The sequence below is a fragment of the Elaeis guineensis genome, chromosome 1 (genome assembly GCF_000442705.2).
Source record: "Elaeis guineensis isolate ETL-2024a chromosome 1, EG11, whole genome shotgun sequence".
In the NCBI taxonomy this organism is placed as follows: Eukaryota; Viridiplantae; Streptophyta; class Magnoliopsida; order Arecales; family Arecaceae; genus Elaeis; species Elaeis guineensis.
In genome coordinates, this window is record NC_025993.2 from 110,444,939 (window position 1) to 110,472,561 (window position 27,623).

Here is a 27,623-nt window from a genome sequence, read left to right on the forward strand (position 1 = left end):
TCCTCTCTTTCTTCTCCAAATCTCCTCTTGCTTTGGAGTGTCCAAGTTGCTTGAAGAAGAAGGAAGAGATCAGTTGTTAAAGTTGCTTGCAGGCTAGCACCTCCAAGTCCCTGATCTTTGTCAGTCTTCGCGTGGATTTTCTATAGAGGCCAGATGACTTCGTGTGGCTGCGACTGATCTAAAGAACACCTTCTCCAACCATTGGATCAGAGAAGATCAATATCAAATTGGTTTGGTAATGATTTCTATCTTATCTTGATCACAATATTAGATCTAATAGTTAGATCTAGGATTTCAGCATCGATGAGATCGATGTGTGTTTTTATTTTTAGATTTAAAGTGCATATTTTTTATATCATAGATCATGATGTGGTAGTCTAAGATTAGATCTTGTGCATGTGATTAAGATTAAATTATTTTATCTTTTATTTTCACTGTATAAAAATTTTAAAATTGCATGCATAGCACTACTGTATATTTTCTTCATACTCTAGCCATGACCTTGCTCATTTTTCCATCTTGTCTACTGTCACATGGCTAGAAATTATAATAAAATATTTCACCACCCTCTGCTGCCAACTCACTCAATAGAAGCAGATTTTTGAAGGGTATTGTTTCGCCTTATATGCATGCTAGTGTCAAATCTGTAAGTTACTATTCTACTGGTAAACATGCTGAAGGAGTGAGAGGAAGGAGAGAATTACTGGAGCCATCTCATGATGGAAGTTGATGAAGTGATCCAAGGGAGCCTAGTTAGCTATGTACACCCGATCAGAGATTATAACATGGATGGTGGCATCGATATAATCAATGGCATCCCAAATGCATCAATCATTAGTCAAAGAATGTTTAATGGTCAAATATAAGTAATGTAATTTTCAGTAGACTGCTTCTATATTTCGAACCTATGATATCCAGGTCATAATAAATAATAAAGCAATTTTATCATTATACCAAGATCCACCGAGATGGAATCGGAAGATAATTTCTAATTACTCATCATCCGACCCTCTCCAAAACCTTGTTTTGTTCAAAAAAAAAATCAATTTAGAAAACTTTCAACAGATCTGAAGCAAGAACACAATTAGACCCACAACAAGAACCCTAAATTGTATGTCTAAGCACTAATAAAACCAATAAATTAAGCAAAGCCACCTTTAGACCTCTCTAAGAACCTTAAATTGTTAACCTAATCATAGAATTTTCCAAAAATTTGAAGCAAATAACAAATTAGATCAAGAATCCATAACCTCAACAAAGTTGAAGCATTATATCTCGACCTGATTTGATTAAAATTCGAAATAGATATAGGTTCTACAAAAAAAATATTCGAAGCAGATTCGAATTGGATATGAATAATGGTACATCCCACCCCAACACACACACACATCCATTTAAATTCTTTTATATAAAGACCCAAAACAAACCCTAGCCATCGTCTAAGCTCCACACACACCATTTAAACTCTTGTATAGGCCCAACACAAACCCTAGCCATCGTCTAAGCTTCTCTATTCGACCTCTCCAAGTCTCCCACCTGATGGAGACTCCTTAGGATGGAAAAAATCAAAATCCTATTTAGCTGCTCTAAGCCTCCCATCCGATTGAGACTCCCAAGGATAGAAGAAAATGAAGGAAACATGGGGGAAACCGAGTCTTCCACCCAATTGAGACTCTTGATGATGGAAAAAATAGAAGAACTACCGAGGGAGAACATACTCCCACCAAATTAAGACTCTTGAGGATGGAAAAATAGAGATATTAGAAAAAATATAGGAAAAATCAATGAAAATAAAGGAAAGATGGAAAAACTTGAAAGGTAAAACTTTTTTCCATATTTTTTTCCTATTCACTTCTTTTTTTCTTGATTTCATTCTCTTTTTTGGAGATCTATGCGGAAGGAGAGTACCTGAGGGAGTTGGGAGGGGTTTCAACATTTTTTTCCCTTTTTGCTTCTTTTTTTCTTCATTTCATTTCCTTTTTTGAAGATTTGTGGGGAAGCAGAGCACCTAAGGAAGATCATCTAAGTAGAAGTATGATAGCTTATAGGGTTTGGGAGATTTTTCTGAGAATCAATACGATCCGATCTGAGATAAGGTGGTATACCCGATCCGACCCGATCTAACCTACATTCTCTATTTTAACCGATCCGATCCAACCTTAGATGGGTATGAGGGGGTATGAGTATGAATTTTTTAATGATGGGATGGATATGGATATTGGTTGATCCAATCCATACTTGATCCATTACCAACTGTTTGATATAAAAGATAGATTGAAGAAAGGATGGATGAGGAAGAGGATAGATAGATCTTCTATCCATTCTTTCAAATGTCTCATGAAACATAGAAGGATAGATAGAGATGCTTTTCTCTTCTATTTGATATAGCTAGGAGGAATGAAAGGAAGAATGAATGATATTTATATAATATTTTTACTAGACTATCTTTTAATAAAAATATTACTATTATTAATTCATAACACTTATTTATACGTAAATAATATATAAATTTATAATCATCATAATCTATAATTACATAAAAAATTATATAAATATTTAATTATAATTTAATTTAATTTAATAAATAATTTTATAAATTAAATATTAATTAATTATATAAATAATTAATCATTTATTATTTAAATTTTAATTAATATTATACAAATAGTTAATTAAAATAGTCAATAAAAATAGAGAAATAAAAAATAATTATAATTATTTAATTATAATTATCGAAACTATATACTAAAATTAAAATAATTAATAATAAAATTTAATAGTATATGATTAATAGTATATATAAATATATATATAAATAATATGAATGAAAAAGTGAAGAAATATTATAGTTTTATCAAAAAATTAATAAGAGATAAGTTTATCAATATAAAAATTCATCCATTAATGGTCCATTCATTCTTCTTTACATCCTCTTAATTTAGGAGAATATAAATTAGTGGGACAGAATGGATGGATAGTCTTTTCTTTTTTTATCCATTCTCTCTGTAACTCTTTGAATCAAATGGTGGACGAATGCCATCTAGCCTTCCAACTTTATCAATCCATCCTCTTATGATTTCAATCAAACACAGAATAAAAGAGGAAAGCAAGCTTGGTTATCCGAAGTGATGAGATTTTATCGGACAAAAATACCCTCAATCTAGAGCTCAAGACATGAGGAGTGGATAACTAAATATATTCAGGTAATTAGAAAATTTGATTAGGGTAAATTTGTCATATAAATCTTAGCGCGGCGTGAAGGCGGGAACGCTGCTCCCGGCCACTAGGGAAAGGGCTGCAAAAATCTAACCTTGTTTATGAGGTCTCGCTGGGCTTCTTTAATATTCCTCCGATCATCACCGTTAATTTTGTGAAAGCGATCACCAATCAGGAGAACCGCGCATCCGTGCGTCTTCCGATCGGTACGTAGCAACCGTATGATCCCTTGGAAAGAATCACATCAACGGCCACAAACACGTGTCGCAGCCCACGTCAGACCAACGCTGTCCTTTGGCCATCCATTTTGACACGTCATACAATGGACCCACGCATCACTGGAGTCCACCAACTTATCCGTGGAATGATTCGTCAAACGTACGGCTCCGATCAACACATCACGTGTGGTCGGCAGACACGATTTAATGCAACCGCGGTTAGAGAGTTAAAGTTCTTAATTGCCAGTTGCCACCTCCAATTACGATCTTCTTAAAATATCGGTCTACTAGGCCGAGTCGTATCGCGATATGATTTCGATATACCGTGGGGGCTTAATAAAACAGAGCATCTTATCTGGAAGCACGTGGTGCGGCTCGATTAAATGTCCTTTCAGACAATAGTTTATAAAATTATGCCTACCCCTGAATCCATTAGGCATATCAGCGTTGGGAGGTGTTGTTTTTGTCTCTTGTGTTGGACTAGCTTAACAGAAAAGTTACAGAGGTGCCGTCTCGCTCGCTGGAAGTCTGGTAACGGTTAGTGGGCCTCCGGAAATAAAAGCGTTTGCAGGAGTGGAGGCCAGCAGGAAGTCCACAGATCAGATCGTCCTGAGTGCGCCATTATAAGAAATCATGCAACCAGTCTGATTAGAGCTTATGTCTGGGGTTTGCTTGGATTGTTCCTTGTGAAATTTTTCACACTCAACCACTATGAAAATTAGTTGCTTGATAAGTTGCAACAACCAAGACTCTAATAATAATACTTTAATTATATCATTGACAAATTTTCTAACCTAGTCATGTACAATAGATCAAGTTACACTAGAAGGTAAGAATGCAATCCAACAACAACCAGAATTCTAACCAATCTTCTTAGAGGAACTTCTTTTTTTTTCCTGTAACTAGAATGAGAGGAAACTTGACTAAATTCAAGTAAAGGCAAGAGAGTCTTTCCAACATCCAGTGGCTCTATCAACTAATCTGTTAGCATCGCTAGGAGGCAAGTTGCTTTCTCTCTTTATTTGGACAACACTGAAGTTCAAATCTTCTTGGTGGCATCTCCACCATATTTTTAAAGAAGGGAAAAAAAAAGAGAGGAAAAGAACAACCATGGCTATCGTAGCTATAGCAACATTTAGTCATGTGAAAAGATTTGAATTCAAGATAATTTATTCAACATCCAAGCCTTCACTTGTTAAGCTAGTTTGTATATCTCTTCATTTGGTGAGGATCGGAGTTCAAATTCTTAGGATTCTTAGAAAAGTTAAAAAAAAAAAAAAATCACTTGTAGTCAAACATTCATGTCAAGAAAAACCTATGAAGCCTAGCACAACCATCATGAACTATCATACAAGAAATTTAAGTTGAAACCAGTTCTCACATCACCATGATTACATAGTAGCTAGTTTACTAGATCTATCATTTAAAAAATGAAGTTGCTATGTGAAGGATCCCAGTTAGATATGAAGGGAGACAGAAAGTAGAAGAGTTTGTAATGCATATTTTTTTGCATGAGAACAAAATGACGAGTCACTTTGCTTGAAATGATGAGGCCATGTACATGTACACAAAAAGATTATGATAACTTAATGCAATCTCCGAGGGTATACCGATTAAATGTTGTGAATGACCATATAATATGCATATTTTTGTTTCACCATATCAAGATATAATAAGAAAGTGATAATAAGGATAATTCAAGGGAAAGCATGGATCATCACATGTAATTCCTTGGTTTTGAATATGATTTTATATAATTTTACCAGCAAAATTATTTATATAAAATCAGATTTTTGTGGGGGGCATTACAAAGGAGGTAATAGCCCAAACAAAAAAGAAAATACAAATAGACTATTATTCAGCATCTAATATAGGACATACCATAGGCATCGATCATAATCAAAAATTTCAACTATTCTGAAATGGCAGAGTTTGTCTCCCAACAAACCTCTCCCATTCATCCTTTTAAAGCCAACCAATCAGTTATTCGGTTCCTATTGCAATAAATGTAGATAGCTTTGAACACAATTAAAGTCGCTTTCATCTACAAAAAATCTTTTAACAAAAGGTGACAACCAAGAGCTTTAACCACTTCATCAAGCCAAGCTATCATGGTGAAGAAGTCACATTCTAACCAAACCTTGATTGCTTTGAATTTAAGGACAGCAACTATTAAACCTTCTCAAGCTGTAGCAAACTCAGCATAGCGAATCAAGTAGATGTCCTGCCACTCATCTCATATGTAACATGAACTAATCCATAGTGCAATATTTTTAAATTGTAATTTAAATCATACGGCCATCGAGAAATTTGCAATCCAAAAAATGACAAAACATTCTAATCAGATTTTATTTTCCTCTACATCAACCATCATGAGAATTTGTAATTAGGGATCCCAGTGTGTTTGTTGGATTTAAATTTCCTACAACACTGACCTTTCATCGGCCATTGCAACTATTCGAAGTTAATAAAAATTTTTTTAAATATGACATAGAACTGACAAAATACTATTACAGAATCTAGATACAACACAACAATTAGGAGATATGTCCTCATCATCATCTATAAGAAATTGGAGACAATTAGTACACCAGATATTGCTAGCAACAGCCATCACAAACCTCGAAGATGACCCTTAACCTAAACAAATTCGACCCAAATCCCCGATTGGGTGGTCCCTTGCTCAAGCTTGGTTATAATCCCCCATTTCATGCACCCCAACCGTCCATAAATGGACCTTCAAGTCTGACCGGGTTGAACAATGGAAATATGTCCAAAATCTTAGGGTTAGTCCAAAAAATAACAGCTTTTCTAGCCTTGTAAGCTTCTTAGAGTTGCTGCCACTTGCAACCACACGTTAGATGGGGTCTAGGGTGTCATCCTGTCATCAAGCTTAAACAAAACAAGACTCGGCCAACGAGCCTCACAGAGACCGGAGCGCGGACAAGCAGTTACGGCCAGCTAAACACTGAGGTGGTCGCAGCTGTCCCATTCCAAGCTGTCAAGTAGTTGGTGTTCATCACGTAGCAAGCGCTCTTTATATATAAACCCCCTACGTACTCTAACCAATGAGGAAAGAAAAGATCTTTGGATCCAACGGCTAGAACGCGAAACCCATGGGAGAGATCTAGGGCGGTAAGCACCCGTCGGTGACCAAATTTTGCCCGTTCTTGCGGGAGTGTTAGTAAATTTGCCGTCAGGGAGGGGTTATTTGTAAGTTTGTACAAAAATATCGCGATTTGTAACCGCTTTTTTGGATTCTATCGTCCTCTTTCTCGGGTCCCTTCCGCCCTTCCGCTTTCTTTCCCATCCTCTGGTTCCTCTCTCTCTCTCTCTTTCGTCCCCGCGAACCTCCCTCGCCTGTCGTTCAAGCCCTAAAAATTCATCCTTTGGGGTTTGATCTCCGGGCATAGAATCAGAGGGAGCGAAGGATTCGGATCGATTCGGTACACGCCAATTCCCTCCCTTTCATCAGACCTTCGAATTTGCTGCCAGTGTTTTTTCTTTTTCCATTTTAAAGGATGGCCTTTTTGGTTTCTTTTTTGTTCTGCGTTTTTTTTTTTTTTTTTTTTTTTTTTTTGGGATCTAAGCTGAGGTATCTGTTTTCTTTGATGTATTAGGATATTCTTCAATTGATTTTGATAGATTTCGGTGTTCTTCGACAAATTTCGCTGTTTTACCGGAAAAATCTATTGATTTATCTGTTCGTAACGTGCATGGATCTAGGCCATCCATCATGTAATTGGGATCGCTCTTCTTAATTTGAAAAAAATTGTCTTTTGTTATCTGATCTCTTCTAAATATCTCGGTGCTTGTTAAAATTTGATTTTTATGCATTTTCTTATATAACATGTGGAATTTTCTTCTCGCATTCAGTTATTGGTGGGACCTTAGCGTGGATTCGTAATGCATCTATGGCGATTCCCTTCGTGATGTTAAAAATTCTTTTTTGTTGCTTCTCCCCATTTGGATCCGTCTGTTAATCTTGCTTGCGGAATGAAACAATATGATTCCAATCCTCCTTTGTGTCAGTTTGTTTGGATTTTCCAATCTTGGTGTCATATCGTTGACATTATCTTTGTCTTGCAGTTTGGGGCTGGCATAGATCATGGCAAATACGAAAGGGGCTGCTAACTTTAGGAACTCGGCATCTAGTGGAAAACAGTCGTTCCTTCCTCCGAAAAGCCCCTTTCCGACCATGCCTGTGTCTTATTCTGACTATGGGACCATAGGATCGAAGGGCATCCCAAAACCAAGGGAGGGCCACAGACACCATCAGCGCACTTCATCTGAGAGCTTTCTTGAGGAGCAGCCATCGTGGCTTGATGAGCTGCTTAATGAGCCGGAGACACCCGTGAAGAGGGGAGCTCATCGCCGCTCGACAAGCGACTCTTTTGCGTACTTGGATGGAGCTAATATTTATGCTAACATGGAAAACTTATCACAGGAGGAAGGCAGGCAGCGGGGCATCACCTCACAAACTTTGTGGGGAGCTCAGGACTTTGATCGCCAACATGCTCCTTATTATGCTGAGGCAAATTCATTTGGGAAACCTCAGAATAGAGGATGGGAAACCATGAACATGGTTAATTATCCAAGTGGTGCTCTATTGGCGAAGGACAAGACTGTGCATCCAGGGTCAACATGTGTTCCAAGGGATGCTGATGCAGCAACATCTAATGTTACTGAGAAGAAGGAGCAGGAGCAATCTCCACAAGATTCAAAGGGTATCTCTGAAAGAAAGAAGGAAGGCTCCCATGCTAAGCAGTTTGATGTGGACCCAAAACGAGTTAAACAGTAAGTTGTGTGCTATTTTTTCATTACAAGCAAGCATCTATAACTTTGTGATCTCTCAGTAATGTTTTGCAAAGTATTATGAAGAAAATAGGATTATTCCACACATAACCCCCAAGAATTCTATCATAATCATGTTTACATCTGTCATTGGCTTTAATGCACATTGGAGATTTTGCCTAGCATCTTGGTTCCTTCTATGATGCCCTTTTTGTTCTTTTATTTTCTTGGCGAGCTTTTTCTACTATATAATTAACTTGGTCATTCTGGTTAAAGGGATACATGCTGCCGGTAGATCTTCAATGAGCTTTTTATTAACATTGATGAGCTGAAAGCTCTCTTTGAAAATCCACATTTTGCTATTCCTTGTCAAGTCTACATCATGAAATTATGAGGTATCCTTTCACATGATGAATTCAAGAACATGGGTTTCCTGCACCTCCAGTTAAATTCTGTCTTGATGCATAGCACCAAGGTTCACCCTGCGAAATAAACTGTTTTTGGAAGTCAAAGCCTAGATTCCATTTGGAAAAATACGGAGGGGGAAATATGTTAAACACTAATATTGACTTGGCTTTCATGGACCTTGCTTTTGCCTATTTGTTTAATCCAAGTTCAAGGCTCTTAAAAGAATAGTATCCTTTGAGTTTCCATGACCTATCTGATATTGAAGGCCTCCTTCCTGGGGTAATTCCAAGATGTATGTGACCAAATAATTATTTTAGAAGATTCTTTCCTCCTTCCTCACTCTATTTAGTTATGCTTCTCCTACATCTGAAATTACTCATCATAACTAAATCCCTTCCAAATTTAGCACACATTCACAATTCAGTTGCACGTCTCTCTTCTCCTTTCCATCTCATGCTTATGTGCCATGTTAGAGCCTAACTAAATTAAGCACCTAAACAGCAGTTGCAGAAGTCAGATGGGGGACAGACTTTTAAGCAGGTGCGATGTCCTGTCTAGAAAGTTTTGGCTACTAAGAACCTGAATTTTTTATCGTATATTAGAGCTAGATTTTCATTGGTAGAAAGAATGTGACATTTTATCTGATGAATCTTTGATTCTCTTTTCTTGTTTTGACTCTGACATATTTTCTTGCTGCTACCCTTTTATTGGACTAATGCAAAATGTGTTCTGTTGATGAATACAACCCTTTTTTCCAGTAATTACTATTTGTGCTTTACCCTTCTCTAGGTTAATCGACCACATGCCCACTAATTTATCATCAAAAATATTTTCCTGAATGCAATTAGATAGTGCACCCCTGACTCCACAAATGTTCTCTCCTATATTCCTAGTATTCCAGCTTAACATCGACGCCATATTTTTACCATTCTATCCAGTGTTCACCTGGCATTGGCCCCAATTTCACATTCTTGCATGTGGCTCAATAGAATGCTGCAGGCTGGGTCATTCACTCTTCCTGAAGAATTGGATACTTTTCCTTAAAATGAACAATGAGTCAATGACCTCTTGGAGTTTCTCTTTAACTTATTTTCTTCAAATAATAAATGTAATGAACCTCATGGATTTCAATAACTAATGCATCCAAAATGATTCTGTTCCTCAAGTTATGACAACCTAGCTTAACAACCTGGAGAGCATGTTGTGTTTTGAAACTAGACATCTTTCAGTGATTTGCACAAAGAATACATGAGGTTCAGAGTTGTTTGTTTGTTTCTTTCTTTATGGAAGTTCCATTTTGAACATCTTCAAAAAGCCTTTTGTGGGCTAGTAATGGGCTAATGACCAAATCGATGACTAGAAAATTTAGCAGTCTGAATGATTTTTTTGGGAATGACAAATGGATGATGGTGACTATACCAGTCTCAATATACAACATTATGCATTTTAAGAAGTCTGCTAATGCATTTTATTTAATTTTGGTAAGGTAGTATGAGTAGTCTTTGTTTTCTTTTACAGTTAGAAGGAATTTCAAATTAGGGTGGCAGTTGACTTGGTTATGTGAAGTTAAACTTAAGTTAGCCATTTGTTTACTGTTATATAGTAGCTCGATCCAAACTTGACCTAACCTAATTGTAGGTCAGTGCTGATTGATTGAGCCAAGGTTTGCCATATTGGTCGATACTGATGCATATCGTACCATTATCGATATGCAGTATGGGAGTGTACTGACACTCAGTATGCCAAACCGGTTACCGTGTCAGGTGTATTGATACTGTAATATGATGGTATCAATATGGAATCTGATACCAAGATGGCGAACCTTGGACCAAGCCTTCGTAGCAAGTTGACTATTGGAACACTACTAGACTAAACTAGTTGTCAAGCATTTAATTTTTTTTTAAAAAAAGCATAAAACAAAAACATCCTATCAAATTAGATCTAGTTGATGGGCATTATCATGAAATAGAAGAAGCTACAATATCTCCAATCAAGATTTGGAATCATAACCATAATTATAATGATCAAGCTGTATCCGAATTATTTTAGTTGGCCTTGTGATTTTTCATTTGCCAAGTGTTCATGTTTGGGGCCTGCTCTTAATGAGGGAATACATAGTTTTAAATGACTATCTCCATCAAATTATTAAGCTGTGATGATGTAAAATTACTCATGATGCTGGGATATACCATTGACGAGGATATATCTGATCTAAGAAAGATGATAACCTTTTTTTAGTTTATGGTTTAGCAACTAATGCCACTTCAGCTTCCAGGTAGAGACATGGGAATGGCAGATGTACCATATTAAGATCTGAGTGTAAAGGCCTTTTTTTTCCCCCAAGGGGGAGGGGAGAGAGAGAGAGAGAGCATAGGTTTCGCTTGCTAGTGTCACAGCTCCAATATAGTGCTAACTGAGTGGGAGAAATCGATCTGTGACTTCTGGCAATCATGATTAGTGAATGAAGATAAGCAGGGTTAATCCTCTATAGAAGTTATACATATGTTATAAGATTTTACAACGTGGCTGCTTGTCATATATCAATGCCCAGGTTGATCTTTTACCAACAACTCAAAACAAAAGCTTGATTCAAATGAAACTCGCTTAACATTTGAATCAGGAAGCATGACCAAAACTGAAATCTGAATGACTTAACACAATCTGAATTAGGTTAGACTGGATCAGGTTGACAATAATAAATGAGAAAAGGTACTTTTAGTGCTTATATAAATGAACAAAAATATCTTTATTAATTAATCATTAGTAGGACAGTTATAAAAAGCCATGCTTTCTCCCTACTTTAAACTAATTACTGTCTCATCATCAATAAAATTGTATATCCTCTTAACATATGTTGTAGAGCTGTTTTGCCTCCTTTTTAATTTGATCTCCTTAGAATTCATTGACATTACAGTTTATTATTAGTTTTGGATCGATATTTTTTTCATTATCATCAATCTTATGCTTAAATGGTGGGTCTAGTGTTTCTCTGACCTTGGGGAATGCTCAATGTGTATCCAAATGAAATTAGTCTTAAATATGTAGTATTCTAGATCCTTTATTTAGCTTTTCCTTAGCTATTGTCTTATCCTTGTCTTTGGTTAACATCTTTTTGTCACTTTATGCCATGGATATATTCCACTATTAGGGTTCAATGATTAAAGCGAACATGACCCTTTGTTTAATTATGGGACTCATATTTTGGCAATTAGCCTCAAATATTTAATAATGTTCTTCTGGTGTACCTTTCATGAATATCTCTTTTAGATGCATTCATTGGAGTTGTTTTGTACAACTGTATGTCTGGTTTATGAGTGGATGGGCTTTAGACTGCACTATTTGATTTTTACATTAGTGATTCAAGGTGGCTTTTTGGCTTAGAATTCTTACTCGTTAAATGAATGTAGATCTTTATTTCAAATCTAATTCTTCATTTCAATCAAGATTTTCAATCCTATGGGATGGAGCTGTTCCAGTTTTCTCATGGGACGACTGCCGTCCCCCCCCCTCTCTGATACTTAGGACATGGGATGTCCCAAGATATCTCGATCGGGATGCTGGGACGATGGTGGGACGGTCTTGTCCTGACATATGGGATGGCACCTCGTCTTGATGTCTTATGGGATGTCCCGCTGGGATCTAAATCCTTGATTTGAACCATATTGAAGTCTAGGAAAATCTGGTGGATTGCTCCATGGTTGCATGATCAATGCTAAATAACCAAAAGGATAGGTCCAATTCCTGCTAAGCTGGATTTCAGTGTTAGGTCTTATGGCATACTCCTCTCTTGCCAGATATCATGAGGTCAGAGAGTTGGCATCAATCTAAGAGCCAATTCTGAAATGTTCTCTATATTTTTGGATCATACTTTAATCCATAAAGCCAAACCCATGTTAATGGGCCAAGGCTTGTTAATAATGATTTGGATTTAAGGTTTTCATTTTGCAGGGTTCATGATAGTTGGCAACCCTTGATTTCGTTCAGAATTTCTATGAGCGAGCATGTGCTGTCTGCTGCAGCCTGCTTCTTATACCTATCCTTTCCCCCAAAAATTATCTAGCAGCCTTTGTTGCAACCTCTGAAGAAATTCATGCTGATGGAAGATTTTTTTTTTTTTAAATGATTTTTGTTGTCTAGAATGTGCAACATGTTGAGGGTCAGCCTTGGCCCAATGGTGAGGTTGCTACATTTTGACCTGGATGTCATGAGTTCGAAATGTGGAAGCAATCTCTCTACATGCAGGAGAAGGATGTGTATATTAGACCTTTCCTAGACCCTGCAATGGTGGGAGCATTGTGCATTAGGCCATCTTTTTTCATGAAGTGTGACATGTTAGAAAATAACCACCAGATGGTAGCATAATATTTAACCCTTGACATGGAGAACATGGACCACCTTAATAGCGCATATGCTACCTATTGTTTCCTAGTTGTGTAATGGACCAAAAGTTTATGGTAAGTCGCCCCTGAATAATGAAATCTCTTCAGTTCATGACATCATATGCAAATCAAACAGTGCTGGACCATTCTCAGCAGCAATTGCTTGAATTACTACTTTGTTCCCTTTTTTTCTCCTTTTATTTTTTTTAGTTTGCATCTATATACCTTCAGTACCTCAGATATTGAAGGACCAAATTAGCATATAGAAGATAGTAAAGATCTTTTGTAGAATGTTGATTGCCTTCAGTTTCAAATTTGTCTGTAAACTCACCTTTCCATTATCACAGGCAATTTGCTCAGCGCTCTCGGGTGCGAAAACTCCAGTACATTGCTGAACTGGAGAGAAATGTTCAAGCCTTGCAGGCATGTCTTAGCAAATATGATTGAAATTTTTGGCGTTTGAAATATCTGTTGGAATGTGCTGACATTAATATTTTCATGTGTGCCTACAGGCAGAAGGAATGGAAGTTTCAGCTGAACTGGAATTTCTGGATCAGCAGAATCTTATATTGAACTTGGAGAACAAAGCCTTGAAGCAACGATTGGACAGTTTGGCTCAGGAGCATCTTATAAAACGATGTGAGTACATTATTATCAACAAGTTGCAAGAATTTCTTGCTTTGCACCTACTTAAATGTTTCTTTAGGCACTCAACTCAATTTTATTTTGTTTGAAATAAAGTAACAATATGATAATTCCCAATATCAAGATATAGAGATAGTAATTATATGTGCAAGGAAGAATGGGCTCCCGGTCTTACATATTAGTGAATTTGTAACTAAGATGTTTCGAGTTGGCAAAGGTCTTCTAGTATTGTTTCACCTCCTGTTCATGCTTCAACTCTTCCAATTTCCAACTGCAGCTTGAGTAACCAACCATCAATTGCAATAGTATTCTGTACAATACTAATCTCAATTCACTCAAAATTTATACCATTTTTTTTCGCATTTTTAATTCATTTTCCTTGTAAATTTTTTTTTTTCAAATATAATTATGAATCGATGAATATAAACAGATGATTTGTGTTTGTGAACTGCCACTACTTGGGCATGGACAATAATTGCCTACTTTGGAAAAAAAAAAATTTCTCTTTCATGTTTTACTCCACCATATAAAGATTGGTTTTTGAACGTATGTTGTCTGCCTGTCCCATACTATTTCATTGACTTCTGAATGACTTGAAGCTTCTGTTTGGCTTGTGCAGTCCAGCAGGAGATGTTGGAGCGAGAAATTGCCCGGCTTCGATCATTGTATCAACAGCAGCAGCAACAATTGCAACAACCACCTGCTCCAACCCATGGTCGCAGTAGCAGTAGAGATCTCGAGTCACGATTCGCCAATCTCTCTTTGAAACACGAAGACCCGAATTCTGGGCGGGACCCAGTCACAGGTCCTCTCAATATTTGAAGTTTTACTTGCAACCCACCTGTATGTGGCGTTAGACATTGTGTTCCACCTCCTCATCCCACCAGCACGTGGTCTCCAGACATCGCTTGGAAAGTGAGCTTGAAACTTGGAATCACATCCAAGGTGAATAACATCAAGAGGTCAATAACTTCAGTCTGATCTTTGTTCCTTTTTACTCGGTTCCATATGTGCGCCTGGCGGTCATCTTCAGCTTCTGTCCGTTTGTTGATGCTCGGCCGTCGGAGGTGTTAGGTTTTGCTTGTAGTTTCATGCTTTTGCCACATCTCTGTATTCTTATGAGCTACCACTTAATTAATTTCTTTGATCTTGTTTTCCACCGCACAGTTTCTTTGAAGCTCACTAATTCAATGTCTGGATCCTTTAGGGTGCCATGAATGGTTTGTAGATGTTTATGCAGTATCCAAAGGGTGCATCGACAACCTTCATATCCTGTATGTTGCGTAGATTTTGGACTATTATGACCAACACAGATTGATGGTTTGTTTCATTTGTAGTTAACTGCTTTTTATTTTCTATCTTTCTTGCGTACTTTTTAGATGTTCTTAAAAGCCTAAGCCATTGAGGGTTGCTGGAACACTAATCACAGTTTACAGTTCTGGTAGTACTGGTTTTTTACATAGGTGACACATACTGTTGCTTACTTGCTATGCTGCATCAGTGTGGTAGCATCAAATGATCATCCGTTGGAAAATGCTTGACTTTGAGATTTTTAGTGATGGTCTTGTATCAACTTGATTTAAATTTCTAGCGTAACAGGCCGGTAATTGCCATTTCATCTTGAGCTTTTTTACTCAGGTTTGAGGGGTCACTCATGGGTAGGTGAACTCTGTGGGCTACCCGGGAGGTTCACTCCACTGGGCGAGTCTATTTTCACATGAAAATCCATAGATCCAACTATGGTGATTACATGCAGGGTTTTTCGAAAGAAATGTGACTGATGGATTTACGTTCTACGTAGGGATTGTATGTTATTAAGGATGCCGGAAGCCGAAGTAGTAGCATATTCATGAATCTTCTCATTTCCATGTAATGCAAGCTGTGGATTTAGAAACTGTTCTGAAACTCAAGAATCTGACTCCTTTTGATTTGTTTCTTCAGTGTATTCTTTTTAGCTCTCCAAAAGACTACTGGGGGATAATCTTGGTAGGTAAGGGTGGTGATTGATCGGATTTGGGTTAGATCAAAATATTTAATACATTTATAATCCAAGTTTATTTCATAGGAAGTCATATGTAACTCGCCAACGTAATTAGTACTTGTAAATTACATATCTTAATAAATAAAATATAATAGAGAAAAATATAATGGCTGTAAGTTTGGGTTCAAAATAAATTAAGAAAATGATAAAAAATTTAAAATGGAGAAGAAAATGCAATAAATCCTATGATTGTTTTCATTTCTTCTCTCTGCCATGCGGTAGTCATTCTCTTAATCATTAATTTTGTAGCCTCTCTAATTATATAATGTTAGTGTAGATTGTAATGATGGGGAGAAAGAAAAGTCCCACGTCGGAAGGAATGGAACTTGTGAAAGTGTTTTTTAATATGGGCTTGACTGAGAGTATAATTTGTTGAAGCCCATGTACATGTATATATTTAATTATCTAATGATAGTATTTGAAACTTGAATTTTACTAGCATAGACATTTATTTTTTTAATTTTCGGAATCAGAAAAGTCAGTAATTAATTTTAAAAGTTGTAATTTTTCAGGTGGCGGTTATTTCTCAATAGTCACAACTATTGAAAAATATAACTATCTTTTCTAGCCGTTGTGACTGTTCATGTTCTATAAATATTTTAAGGTAGATATTAACGATATTTCTCTTCTCCTATCTTGGTCTTTTTCTTAAGTTCTTGAGACAGTTTAGGGACTTAGTTGTATCTAAAGGCATTCTTGTTCTTTCTTATATTCGAAAATAACACTTTTAAGGAGGTGATTTCTCCACGCCTCTAAGCAAGATTGGCCTTCATATATATTACTGTTCAAACATATAAACCAATTGTCAAAAGGGTCATGGTGCAGCACAAAATTACCTCTACCATATACAGGTTTGTGGACTGATTTTAAGAGTTTGCTCAATCTATGATGGTCCCTTGGCGAATCTAAAATTAGGTTGATCTTAGCCTACCCAACCACCAATCCACTATGAAGACCCTCAACCAAATCTATTTATTTATTTTTTGTTGTTTCAGATGACTTTGGATGGGTTGGCGAATCCGGCTTAGAAATTTTCACCTTTGACACTAATCTTTGTTCTTTGCACGACAGTTTCGAGACTCAAAAGCACACAAAGGGAGGGGGAAGGTAATTGTGTTAATGATATGTTAATGTGGATCATGGTCATTGTAATTGAGTTTGTCCAGCCTCAGCAAAACCGCCTTTCCCATTTTATTCCATTTCATTTTTCCAAACAACATAACTTTGTACCGGATTATAGGGCACTGATGAGGGGCAACTTTAGATTTTTGAAAAAAAAAAAAAATGGAAAGCTAAAAAACACTGAAAAGAGATGGCAAAACAAAAAGTTGCTCGCCCTTTGTTAAAACAAAGACACCAGCACTGGCATTATAATAGTAGAGCTTCTTTCATTAAATTACGTGCTGAAAGCGTCATAACAATTAATATCTTGAAGGACATTTATTATTACATAGAGAAAGGAGGACATTACAGTAACAACAATTCTTTTATGACCTCTCCTCTCCTTAATACCACATATTTTAAACAGCACAAGAAGTTTTTAGTGATACTAGTGACCAGCAATCCTTCCCAAATCAGCACTTATTCTAATATCACAGGTTCAAGGAGTAGTGAGACCTACACAAAACCAACAAATGATGTCAACAACCAACCAAGCAGACAATATACATAAATTGCCTTCATTCATTAGATGGCAAGAGAAGACTCAACAATTAGCAATGCCATATGGAAGGAAACTTACTGCCACACTTGAAGTGGTGCGGCACCCGCCGGCCGCACCCTTCGATGAGCCTGATGGCACGGTCGACGTCGACGAGAGCAGCCAGTTTGGGAGTGACGAGGGGGCACACACACTCGACATGGCTCACTCGCACCCGCTCGCAGCACTGCGGGCTCGGCAGCTGCCCATATAGCACTGCCTTGCATGCATTGATACCTACCCGCCGCTCGGCCTTGCATGCAGCTGGGCTCATCCCCGCATGCACGGGTATCACTGCCGCTGCCGCCACCACCACCAAGACTAGCATTAGAGCTACAGCTCTTGAACTCTTCTCCATTTCTTAATCTCTAGCTCACTCTTCTCACAAGCTAACACCACTCTTCCACCTTATATATATAGCTAGTGTTTGGCCTGTCACGCGGCTCTTTTTGTTGCTTTTTTGTTAGAGTTTTGCTGGCAGCTGGTGGAAGTCATTGGGTCTAAAGAGAAACATATGCTAGGCAGCTTAGTCTGAAAGTTTGACAAAAGCTTTTTATTTTTATTTTATAGGATAAATTACAAACCCTCACCCTAGTGTACATGTCTTTTTTTTTGGTAAAAACCCTAATCTAATGTACATGTTTATCATACTTCTACATAAAAGTTTGCAGAACCACGTTTCATCTAGTTAAATTGTGTTAGGATTTGACGCCTCGAGATTCAGCCCACATTGAGCCCACAGCGAGGTTCGCGACGAAAAATGGAGTCCAACGAGACCAAGATCACCTGAATCGGAGCTCGAATGGAGGAGATACGAGCTTTCGAAGTTGGCACGACAATCGAGGCGACGAAGGACCGCCGGCGGCGGGCGGCAGCGGCGCGGCCGCAGGCGGCGGCGCGCGGGACGCGCGACCCAGGCCCAGGCCCGCGCGGGACGCGCGACCCAGGCCTGCTGGCCCCTTGCCCCAGTCCACCGTGGACCGGGTGGTCCACGGCGCGGTCTGTGGACCGCGTTGGCGTTTCCCACGCGTTTCTCACGGTCCACGGCACTATTCCGTGGACCGGAGCGCGATCCAACGGCTCAGAGGGCTCCCGGTCTTGATCCGACGGTCCAGGGGGGTTTTTGGCTTTGTTTAAGACTCCTAATCACTCTCTAATCAAGTTTTAACCTATGTTTAAGCCTTAAAAAGGCCTGTGACGAAACAGAGGGTTGCGAGTTCGGTTTCTCGCTGCCGTACGAACCAGAGGAGAGAGAGAGGGGCGAGGGCTCTGTGAGAGAAGGAGCAGGAGGCTCCTGGACAGTGGTCGCCAGGCTCTTCAGGGGTTCAGGGGGGTCTCCAAGAGAGAGAGAGCTTTTGTGAGGGAAACTTTATGTGAGAGAGAATTGGATGTACAAGGGTTGAGGGTGAGGTCTCCTCTTGTAAAATTTTCTTTTCATAGTGAAGTTTGCATGCCCCGTGGAGGCGAGCCCTTTTGTGGCTGATCCACGTATTGTGATTGTTTTTCCTTTTATTTTGTTTCTTCTTTCTTCCTGCTGCATCGCGTGGTACTGAAAGGATCTTGGGAGGTGGTGTCCTGGCCAGACATCCACCCAACAAGTGATATCAGAGCAAAGCAATACAAGGACGCAGATTGCAGTGGTGGTGAGCAAGACTGAAGATGGAGAAAACAGGAACAATCAAGATGGAGATCAACAAGTTTGATGGCAAGAGCAATTTCTCCTTGTGGCAGGCAAGGGTGAAGGACATGCTTATCCAACAGGGGTTGATCGATGCTCTCTTGTGCGATGAAAAGCCGACCACCATAAAGGTGCGGGATTGGAAACGGCTACAGATGCAGGCGGTGAGTACCCTCCGCATGTACCTGACGGATGAGGTGGTGATCCATGTGCTGAGCGAGACTTCCCCGACGGTGCTGTGGTCGAAGCTCGAGGAGTTGTACATGGCGAAGTCTCTCACCAACACTCTTTTCCTCTGGAGGCAGTTTTACCAACTGCGGATGACTGAGGGACAGAGCGTGCAGGAGCATCTGAGCCACTTCCAGAAGATCCTCACCGACCTTCTCAGCGTTGGCGAGAACGTTGAGGAGAAGACCAGGGCGCTGGTTTTGCTGGCGTCGCTTCCTTCTTCGTACGAGTCTTTGGTGACTGCTCTTCTAGTGGGGAAGAGCACTATCAAGATGGACGAGGTCACCGCGGCGATACTCCAGAACGAGGTTCTCAGGAGGGAGAACCCAGCTTCGAGCTCAGGTATCGATAGCTCAGCTTTGATGACTTCTGGAGGTGCAGGAGGCGGTAGACGGAGCGATAGGAGATCGCATCGAGGGTGGTCTAAGTCCAGGAGAGACTTGAGCAAAACCAGGTGTTACCGGTGTGAGGAGTTGGGGCATCTAGCCAGAGATTGCCCTCAACTTAAAAATCGGACGGTGGCTGCTGTAGCGACGGCCGGCAGTAATTTAGATGGAGATGTCTTTGAGATATCTGACTAGGTATCTGCTTCTTCCCAGTAGTGGATATTAGATTCTGCATGCCCCTATCATGTGTGTTGCAGAGAGGAGCAGTTTGACTCCATGGAGAACAGTGAGGGCACTGTATATCTGCCGGATGGATCGAGCTGTGCGATCAGAGGTATTGGGACGGTCAGCTGGAGGACACATGACGGTGCAGTGAGGAGATTGGGGGAGGTCCGATACATACCCGATTTCAGGCGGAATCTTATCTCACTTAGCAGACTGGATTCGAGAGGCTACAGGACGGTAGCTGGTGGAGGAATCCTGAGGGTGCTACGCGGCGATAGGATTGTGCTGGAGGGGAAGAAGGGGAGCCGAGGATATTATTACCTGGCGGGGAGCCCAGTGCGAGGTGAAGCATCGGGAGCCAGGTGGAGCCCAGAGCGAGGTGGAGCTTCAGGAGGCGGATCGGGCACGAGACAGGAGACTCAGGAGGACGAGAGGCGATGTCGCAAGGTAAGATTCCTATTACCGCAGGACGATGCCCCGAGTAGGTCTCAGGTCAGGAGGAGCACAGCATACGACGGAGATGGGATCGAGCAGCCTGGCTTGACTCCCATGTTTGCCCATCCATGATCAGCAGGCGATTGCCCCAGGGCATGGGGGCGAGGAGATCCAGAAGCTCTCGGAGTTTGGAGGAGGCCGAATATTGAGTCGAGGTGGAGATTGTTAGGATTTGACGCCTCAAGATTCAGCCCACATTGAGCCCACAGCGAGGTTCGCGATGAAAAACGGAGTCCAACGAGACCAAGATCACCTGAATCGAAGCTCGGATGGAGGAGATACGAGCTTTCGAAGTTGGCACGACAATCGAGGCGGCGGAGGACCGCCGGCTACCGGCGGCGGGCGGCAGCGACGCGGCCGCAGGCGGCGGCGTGCGGGATGCGGGACCCAGGCCCGCGCGGGACGCGCGACCCAGGCCCAGGCCCGCCCGGGACGCGCGACCCAGGCCTGCTGGCCCCTTGCCCCGGTCCACCGTGGACCGGGTGGTCCACGGCGTGGTTTGTGGACTGCGTGGGCATTTCCCACACGTTTCTCGCGGTCCACGGCACTATTCCATGGACCGAAGCGCGATCCAACGACCCAGAGGGCTCCCGATCTTGATCCGACGGTCCAGGGGGGTTTTTTGCTTTGTTTAGGACTCCTAATCACTCTCTAATCAGGTTTTAACCTATGTTTAAGCCTTAAAAAGGCCTGTGACGAAACAGAGGGTTGCGGGTTCGGTTTCTCGCCGCCGTACGAACCAGAGGAGAGAGAGAGGGGCGAGGGCGCTGTGAGAGAAGGAGCAGGAGGCTCCTGGACAGCGGTCGCCAGGCTCTTCAGGGGTTCAGGGGGGTCTCCAAGAGAGAGAGAGCTTTTGTGAGGGGAACTTTATGTGAGAGAGAATTGGGTGTACAAGGGTTGAGGGTGAGGTCTCCTCTTGTAAAATTTTCTTTTCATAGTGAAGTTTGCATGCCCCGTGGAGGCGAGCCCTTTTGTGGCTGATCCACGTATTGTGATTGTTTTTCCTTTTGTTTTGTTTCTTCTTTCTTCCTGCTGCATCGCGTGGTACTGAAAAGATCTTGGGAGGTGGTGTCCTGACCAGACATCCACCCAACAAATTGATAGCATTACTGAAACTACTTATCTTATATGAAGAGTGGAGGGAAGATACCGTTAGTTTGGATGATTATTTGGGAGTAATTATTTGGGGGGAATGGAGGTTTGGAATGGAAATTAAAATGGATGAGTCTCATTCCAACCACTTGGTTGTGGACAGTCTCTTCTGATTCTAGGATGGAATGAGAATGACTCAATCTATCTAAAGCTCAATTCCCATTCTTTTCTATGGATTTAAATTTTCATTTCGATTCTAATTTTGGTTATGAATTACATGCTTCAGGAGATTTAGTTATTTCGATTTCTATTATAATCTATTCCGATTTCGATTTCGGTCATGAACTAAGCACTCCTTATGTTATATAAGATAATTTTAATCATTTTTTTAAATTTTTTTTAATGTGGTATTTAAGTTCCATTTAAGATTAATGTTATGAATTAAAATATTAGATAAAAAAAAACCTAGGAGAGACGGGCTTAGATTTGGAGGGTTTCCGTAACTTATCTTTTTAATGCAAATCTTTTACGGTACTCAAAAAGTACCGTAGGATGTTGTGCATGATTGGACGTCATCTGAATGGACGGCTACACTAACTTACGCGTGTGTGTTAAAATACTAAAAAAAAAGAATTTATAAACCTCAAATATTTGGATAAAACTTATAATAGACGGTGCCCAATCATGCATAGCATTCTGTAGTACTTTTTGAGTACCGCAGAGGATTCCATCTTGTAAGTTAGTCTTATGGGCTTTGAATTGATTGGTTATCCATGGACTCTTAGATCGGTGGAATGTGATGATTCATGTTAATATTGTTTGCTTACGCTCAGGAGACGACCTTGAAAGCTTGCGTCAAAAAGTTGAGCCTGTGGGTTCTTGCGAGCTTGCCGTAAGCTTTGGGAAACTGACCGACATGGAAGACTCAACTAATTAACCCCGCTTAGACCGGAGAGAGTGGAAGACTTTGAAAATCTTGGCTTCCGTGGATCAACAACTTCTCTTGAGGAGGTGAAGTGCCACAAACTATGTCCAATTCTGTATGTACCTCTTCAAATGCTTGTTGACCATAAAATTAAACAAGGCATGAAGAGTAAAGTTTGGTCAATGATGTTTTTTTTTTTTTTTTTTTTGTTTCCTTTATGAATGCTTGTTTGAACGATTGGATTGAAAATTTGAAGAAATTTATGGGTTGTTCTAATACAACTAGCGAAATCATAAGGCTACAGGCTAAGTTATCCCTATATCTATAAATATGCTTTGGAATAAGCTGGCTCGAATAGAAAAAACATCTCAGCAAATTATTTTTTCCCTTATGGGATTTAGGCCAGCTTACTCTAAAACCACTCCTGGATATTTATAAATACAGATCTAGCCCAATCTGTAATATTAGGATTTTGCTGGTAATACTAACCCAACTTAAGAATCCCATAACAATTTTAATTCAATAATTCAAACAGGTGCAGAGAAGAAAAACGAATAAAGCCCCATCGATGATTTGTTGAGATAATGAATTGTTGCAAAGCCAGGTTTGGACCAAGTATCTGGTATGACACTTACAAGCTCAACCAGTTTGCACTTTCTGGTTGGTGATTTAAAATTTCAATTATCTCTACAGCTATCAATTTTAATATTGCTAACCCAAGGCCAGCTTATGCAAGGACCCTGGTTCGTTTTTTACCTCACACGAATTTTAAAGCAAACAAAGAAGCAAAAAAAAAAAGGGGTTTTTGAACCTCACGTGCTGGAGAGGACTCTCGATGGGAGTTAGCCTCCTTTCCTTGAGTTTGGCAAGGATTGAAAGATCTAGGGCTCATCAATGCTCTGGATCTTGATTATAAATAGGTCAACCATCTTCTTTTTAGCTCAATGACCCAATCTTAGATGAATCGTCAGTGAAATTCATGAAATTTTTTTAGATTTCTGCTGAATATTTCTGAGAGCCACTGTCGTTTTTATTTGGAAAGAGGACCAAAAAACCTTCTAAGGAGATGAGATATGGCTATTAAACCCTCTCTTTTCTTTTTTTGGTTCTACGGGAATTAGCGCTGATGGATAGTGGCCGGATTCCATGAGTAGGGCTTCCCCTACTCTTATCTTCTTCTATCCTTCCATTGAGTAGGCTACTACCATCGGACAGGGCTGTGCTCAGACTACCATGGGCTGGAGCCGCCACCATCAATGCCATGGGGTCTCTACTGCCGATGGGGTATGCCATAGAGAGATGTGGCCAACCAAAACCATCTCCTCCCTTCTCCTATTTCAACGAAAAAGAAAGAAAAAAATGAGAGAAAGAGAAGAAGAAGAAATAGGAAAGAAAAAAAAAGAAAAGAAAGAAAGAAAAATAAATAAAAAAATAAGAAAATTTCTCTCTTCCCTTTTGCTCTCCCCCTTTCTTTACTTTTTTTTTAGTTTCTCTCTCTATAATTTTCTCTCTCTTCATGAATTTCTCTTCGTAGAATTCTTATGGACCATTAGAGGGTTTAGATGTCTAGATAAACCCCGATTAATTGATTGACCCTAAGAGGGGTCTCGGAGTTATAATATTTAGATGTTTTTCTATAATTTCTCCATCCTTAATCGCATATAATTTTTATATTTGATCATGATTATGTAGAAGCACAATTGTTTATACAACAAGATGTCGAGCTGTCACAAGCTTAGCCGCAGGCGTGTCCTAAGGGGTGTTGGTGTGGGCGTGGCATGGTGCTATGAAGGATTTGGCATGGATAAAATTTATAATACTGCTCGATACTCCTTGGCGAATCCGCTAAAATTGACGTAAACCAATATCATGCCATGGCTATGCCACTCCTTGGTGAACCATTGCTCCCTCAATATTGGTTTACATCAATTTTAGCGGATTCAGGATCTTGATTCATGTTTTCATAATATACATCAAGTAAAATCAAAATATCACTTAATTTAATATGTGGATCAAATACAACAGCTAAGTTATGTATAGGACATATCCTGTCCTAATACTCATTTCATTTAGATTTTAATATTTTTATTTTTTCAAAATACCCCTCAAATTAGCTGTTTTATGGCTGTTGGGGTTAAAATAGTAAAAATCTCAAAAATAATAATTATCAACCTAAAAAAATTAAAAAAAAAGATTTAGTCGGTACGGATCGAGCCTGGCCTATAATGGCATTAAACGGACCGTGCTAGGCATGGTCCGTAATGGTGCTAAACAGACCGTGCCTGGTACAGCTCGTAACAGGCTTAAACAAGCCGTGCCTGGCATAGCCTATTTGAGCCAATTTTTTTTAAAAAAATAAAAAATAAAAAAAGGCCGCCCATCAAGTCCTGTGGGATCTAATGGGCCACGGGCCGTACTAGGCATGGCTTGCCAGACCTCGAGCCTAGGATCGTGCCAGACCGGGGTTCGGAGAAAATGGGTCGTGTCTGGCATTGCCTGTTTGGATGATGGCCCGATGGATCTGGGCCGGGCCATGTCAAGCACAGCCCAGTGCCCATGTATAGTAGGATCCAAAGGCATGGTGTTGAATAGAAAAAATTGGAATTACCATAGGGCCACAAGATAGGTACAAAGCAAGGCTAGGCATTTGGAGGTGAGTTGCCAGAGGAGATTCATGTGGAGGGCCGCTCTGAGATCCAGATGGGCAAGAGTTAAGCCTTGGATGTAGTCCAAGAAATGCCATTTTTTGTTGCTAGCCTAGATTTTGCTTTGGTAGAAGCAGTAGCCATTCTCAGATTGAGGCAATCAGAAGTAAAGCCTTGGAAGAGTCCGAGGAGTGCTACAAAGTTTCAGTTGAAGTTGATGGTCAAAAAACCACAGTAAGCTTAAAGGATGTAGTGGCCGCTCTCAGATTGAGACAATCGGGAGTTAAGCCTTGGAAGAGTCTAAGGAGTGCCATGCATTTGAAGCTCAGAAGACTATAAGAGGATGACAGAAGCAGAGGCTGATGTCAAAGTTTGAAGCAATTTGGATTCTGTGGAAGAGTCAGTGTGGTGTGGATGATGGATTCTCGGTGGTGGAGAAAGGATCAAGGTCATGGGGCTTTAACTTGAGGAACCAAAGATTGTAGTGGCTATAATGAAATTTTGGTCGTGGGGACTAATATTCAAGCAATGGCTTAGACGTCGAAGAGGGCATCGGCAGCTTGAGTGGGGGAGAATTATCATGGGTTAGTCGCAGGCATCTTGTAGGGGGTGCTGGCATGGGTGTGGCATGATGCTGTGAAGGATTTGGCATGGCCAAAATTTACTATGTTGCTCGATACTTTGGAGCTCCCTGGATGGAGTTTAGGTGGATGCCTTGTTGGGGTATCAAGGGAGCAATAGTTTGTCAAGAAGCGACATAGCTGTGGCATGATATCGAGAGGATCGGAAAGTGTGATATTTGGCATGGCAGTGGACTGCCAAGATATGTGTGGATACTCGAGGATTCCTCTTGTTTTGAGGAGGGCATGAAGCTTTGGCTGCATTTCTAACTCCCCCAAGTGTTGAGAAAAATACCTCGAATTCGACCCACAAGGAGTCCACAGTGAAGTCCACATCAAAGAGAAGCCTAGAAAAGAGCCCATGTGAAGAACGGCCTGTTGGAGGGGCTGGCCTGTGGACTGGGTATGGCCCAGCATGCCCGTGGGCCCAACTAGGCATGTAGGCCTGTAGCTGGGCATGGTCCATCGCATGGCAGGCCCAGGCGCATGGGGCCCACGAAGGTGAGTCCAGGCACGCGCGCAGCCCAGGCACCCGCACGGCCCAACGTGCGAGCGCGCACACAGCCTGCGAGTAGGTGTGGCCCAAGACGCCCACATAGGGGCGCGGCCTGTGGGATGCCCACGCGGTTTATCGCGGTCCATCGGCCACATGGCATTTTCTCGATGATTCGCATGGTCCATCATGGATCAGGCACCATTTCCCCATGATTCTCACAGTCTATAAGCAATCTATAGTGTTGTTCATTCGTGCGGATGTGAGATCCGATGGCCAGGAGATGTTGCAGTCTTGATCGGATGGTCTGGAGGGTTATTTGAGTCTTGATGAGCTTCTGTTACCAAATGAAAATCGATTTGAGGCCTTTAAAAGGCGTGTGGCAGCAAACAGAGGAGAGTAGTGATAGCATGATCGATAGAGAACCCTGAGAAGCAACAGTCGATAGTAGAGTTTGGCAGCAGGCAGTAGATTCTGAAGATAGACGACGACAGAAAGCAGAAGTAAGGAGCTTGGGGCAGACTTTCAGGCAGCAGACAGCGATGTTTCAGGAGGGTCACCTAGTGAGAGAGCTTTGTGAGGGAGTGCTTCTTGTTGAGAAAGAGGGATTGATGTATGAGGGTTGAGGGTGTGATCTTCTCTTATAATTTTTTTTTCTCATTGTGCAGCTTGCATACCCCGTGAAGGCGAGCCTTTTGGCTTATCTACATATTTGATTGTTTCTTGTTTTATTTCTTCTTTTTTTCTTCTGCAACGAGTGGTATTGGATCCTGCCCAACAAGTGGTATCAGAGCTAGGCGGTGCAAGAGTGCAAGTTACGGTAGTGATGATCAAGATTGAAGAAGATAGAAAAGACAAGCGCAATCAAGATGGAGATCAATCAATTTGATGGAAAGAGTAATTTTTTTTTGTGACAAGCGAGGGTGAAGGACGTGCTCATCTAGTAAGGGTTGATCGATGCTCTCTTGTGCGAGGAGATGTCGGCTATCATGGAGATGATGGATTGGAGGTGGCTCCAGATATAGGTGGTGAGTACGATCTGCTTGTACTTAGTAGATGATGTGGTGATCCATATGTTTGGTGAGACTTTTTTTATGGTAATATGATCGAAGCTCAAAGAGTTATACGTGATAAAGTCCCTTACCAACACTTTCTTCCTCTAGAGGTAGTTCTACCAACTACGGACGATCGAGGGATAGAGTGTGCAGGAGCATCTCAGCCACTTCTAAAAAATCCTCACCGATCTCCTCAGCATTGATGAGAAAGTTGAGGAGAAGATCAAGGTGTTAGTCTTGCTAGCGTCGCTTCTTCCTTCGTATGAGTCCTTATTGACTGCTTTTCTAGTGAAAAAGAGCACCATCAAGATAGACGAGGTCACCATAGTGATTTTTCAGAATGAGATTCTCAGAAAGAAAAATCTAGTTTCGAGCTTAAGC

General features: G+C 40.5%; 2 protein-coding genes across 2 annotated transcripts; one reads left to right on the forward strand and one right to left on the reverse strand.

Moving 5' to 3' along the window:
- The first annotated feature begins 6,683 nt into the window (after positions 1 to 6,683).
- Positions 6,684 to 14,990, forward strand: LOC105038510 (uncharacterized protein At4g06598). The gene is made up of 5 exons (XM_010914334.4): positions 6,684 to 6,880; positions 7,524 to 8,231; positions 13,363 to 13,438; positions 13,528 to 13,654; positions 14,280 to 14,990. The coding sequence occupies exons 2-5, from the start codon at positions 7,543 to 7,545 to the stop codon at positions 14,480 to 14,482; spliced, it is 1,095 nt and encodes a 364-aa protein (XP_010912636.1). The 5' UTR covers positions 6,684 to 6,880; positions 7,524 to 7,542; the 3' UTR covers positions 14,483 to 14,990.
- A 1,820-nt stretch (positions 14,991 to 16,810) lies between these two features.
- On the reverse strand, positions 16,811 to 18,020 carry LOC105038688 (uncharacterized). Its single transcript, XM_010914567.2, has 2 exons — positions 17,443 to 18,020; positions 16,811 to 17,318 (listed from the first exon to the last, which is right to left on the reverse strand). The coding sequence occupies exons 1-2, from the start codon at positions 17,756 to 17,758 to the stop codon at positions 17,302 to 17,304; spliced, it is 333 nt and encodes a 110-aa protein (XP_010912869.1). The 5' UTR covers positions 17,759 to 18,020; the 3' UTR covers positions 16,811 to 17,301.
- Positions 18,021 to 27,623: the final 9,603 nt, after the last annotated feature.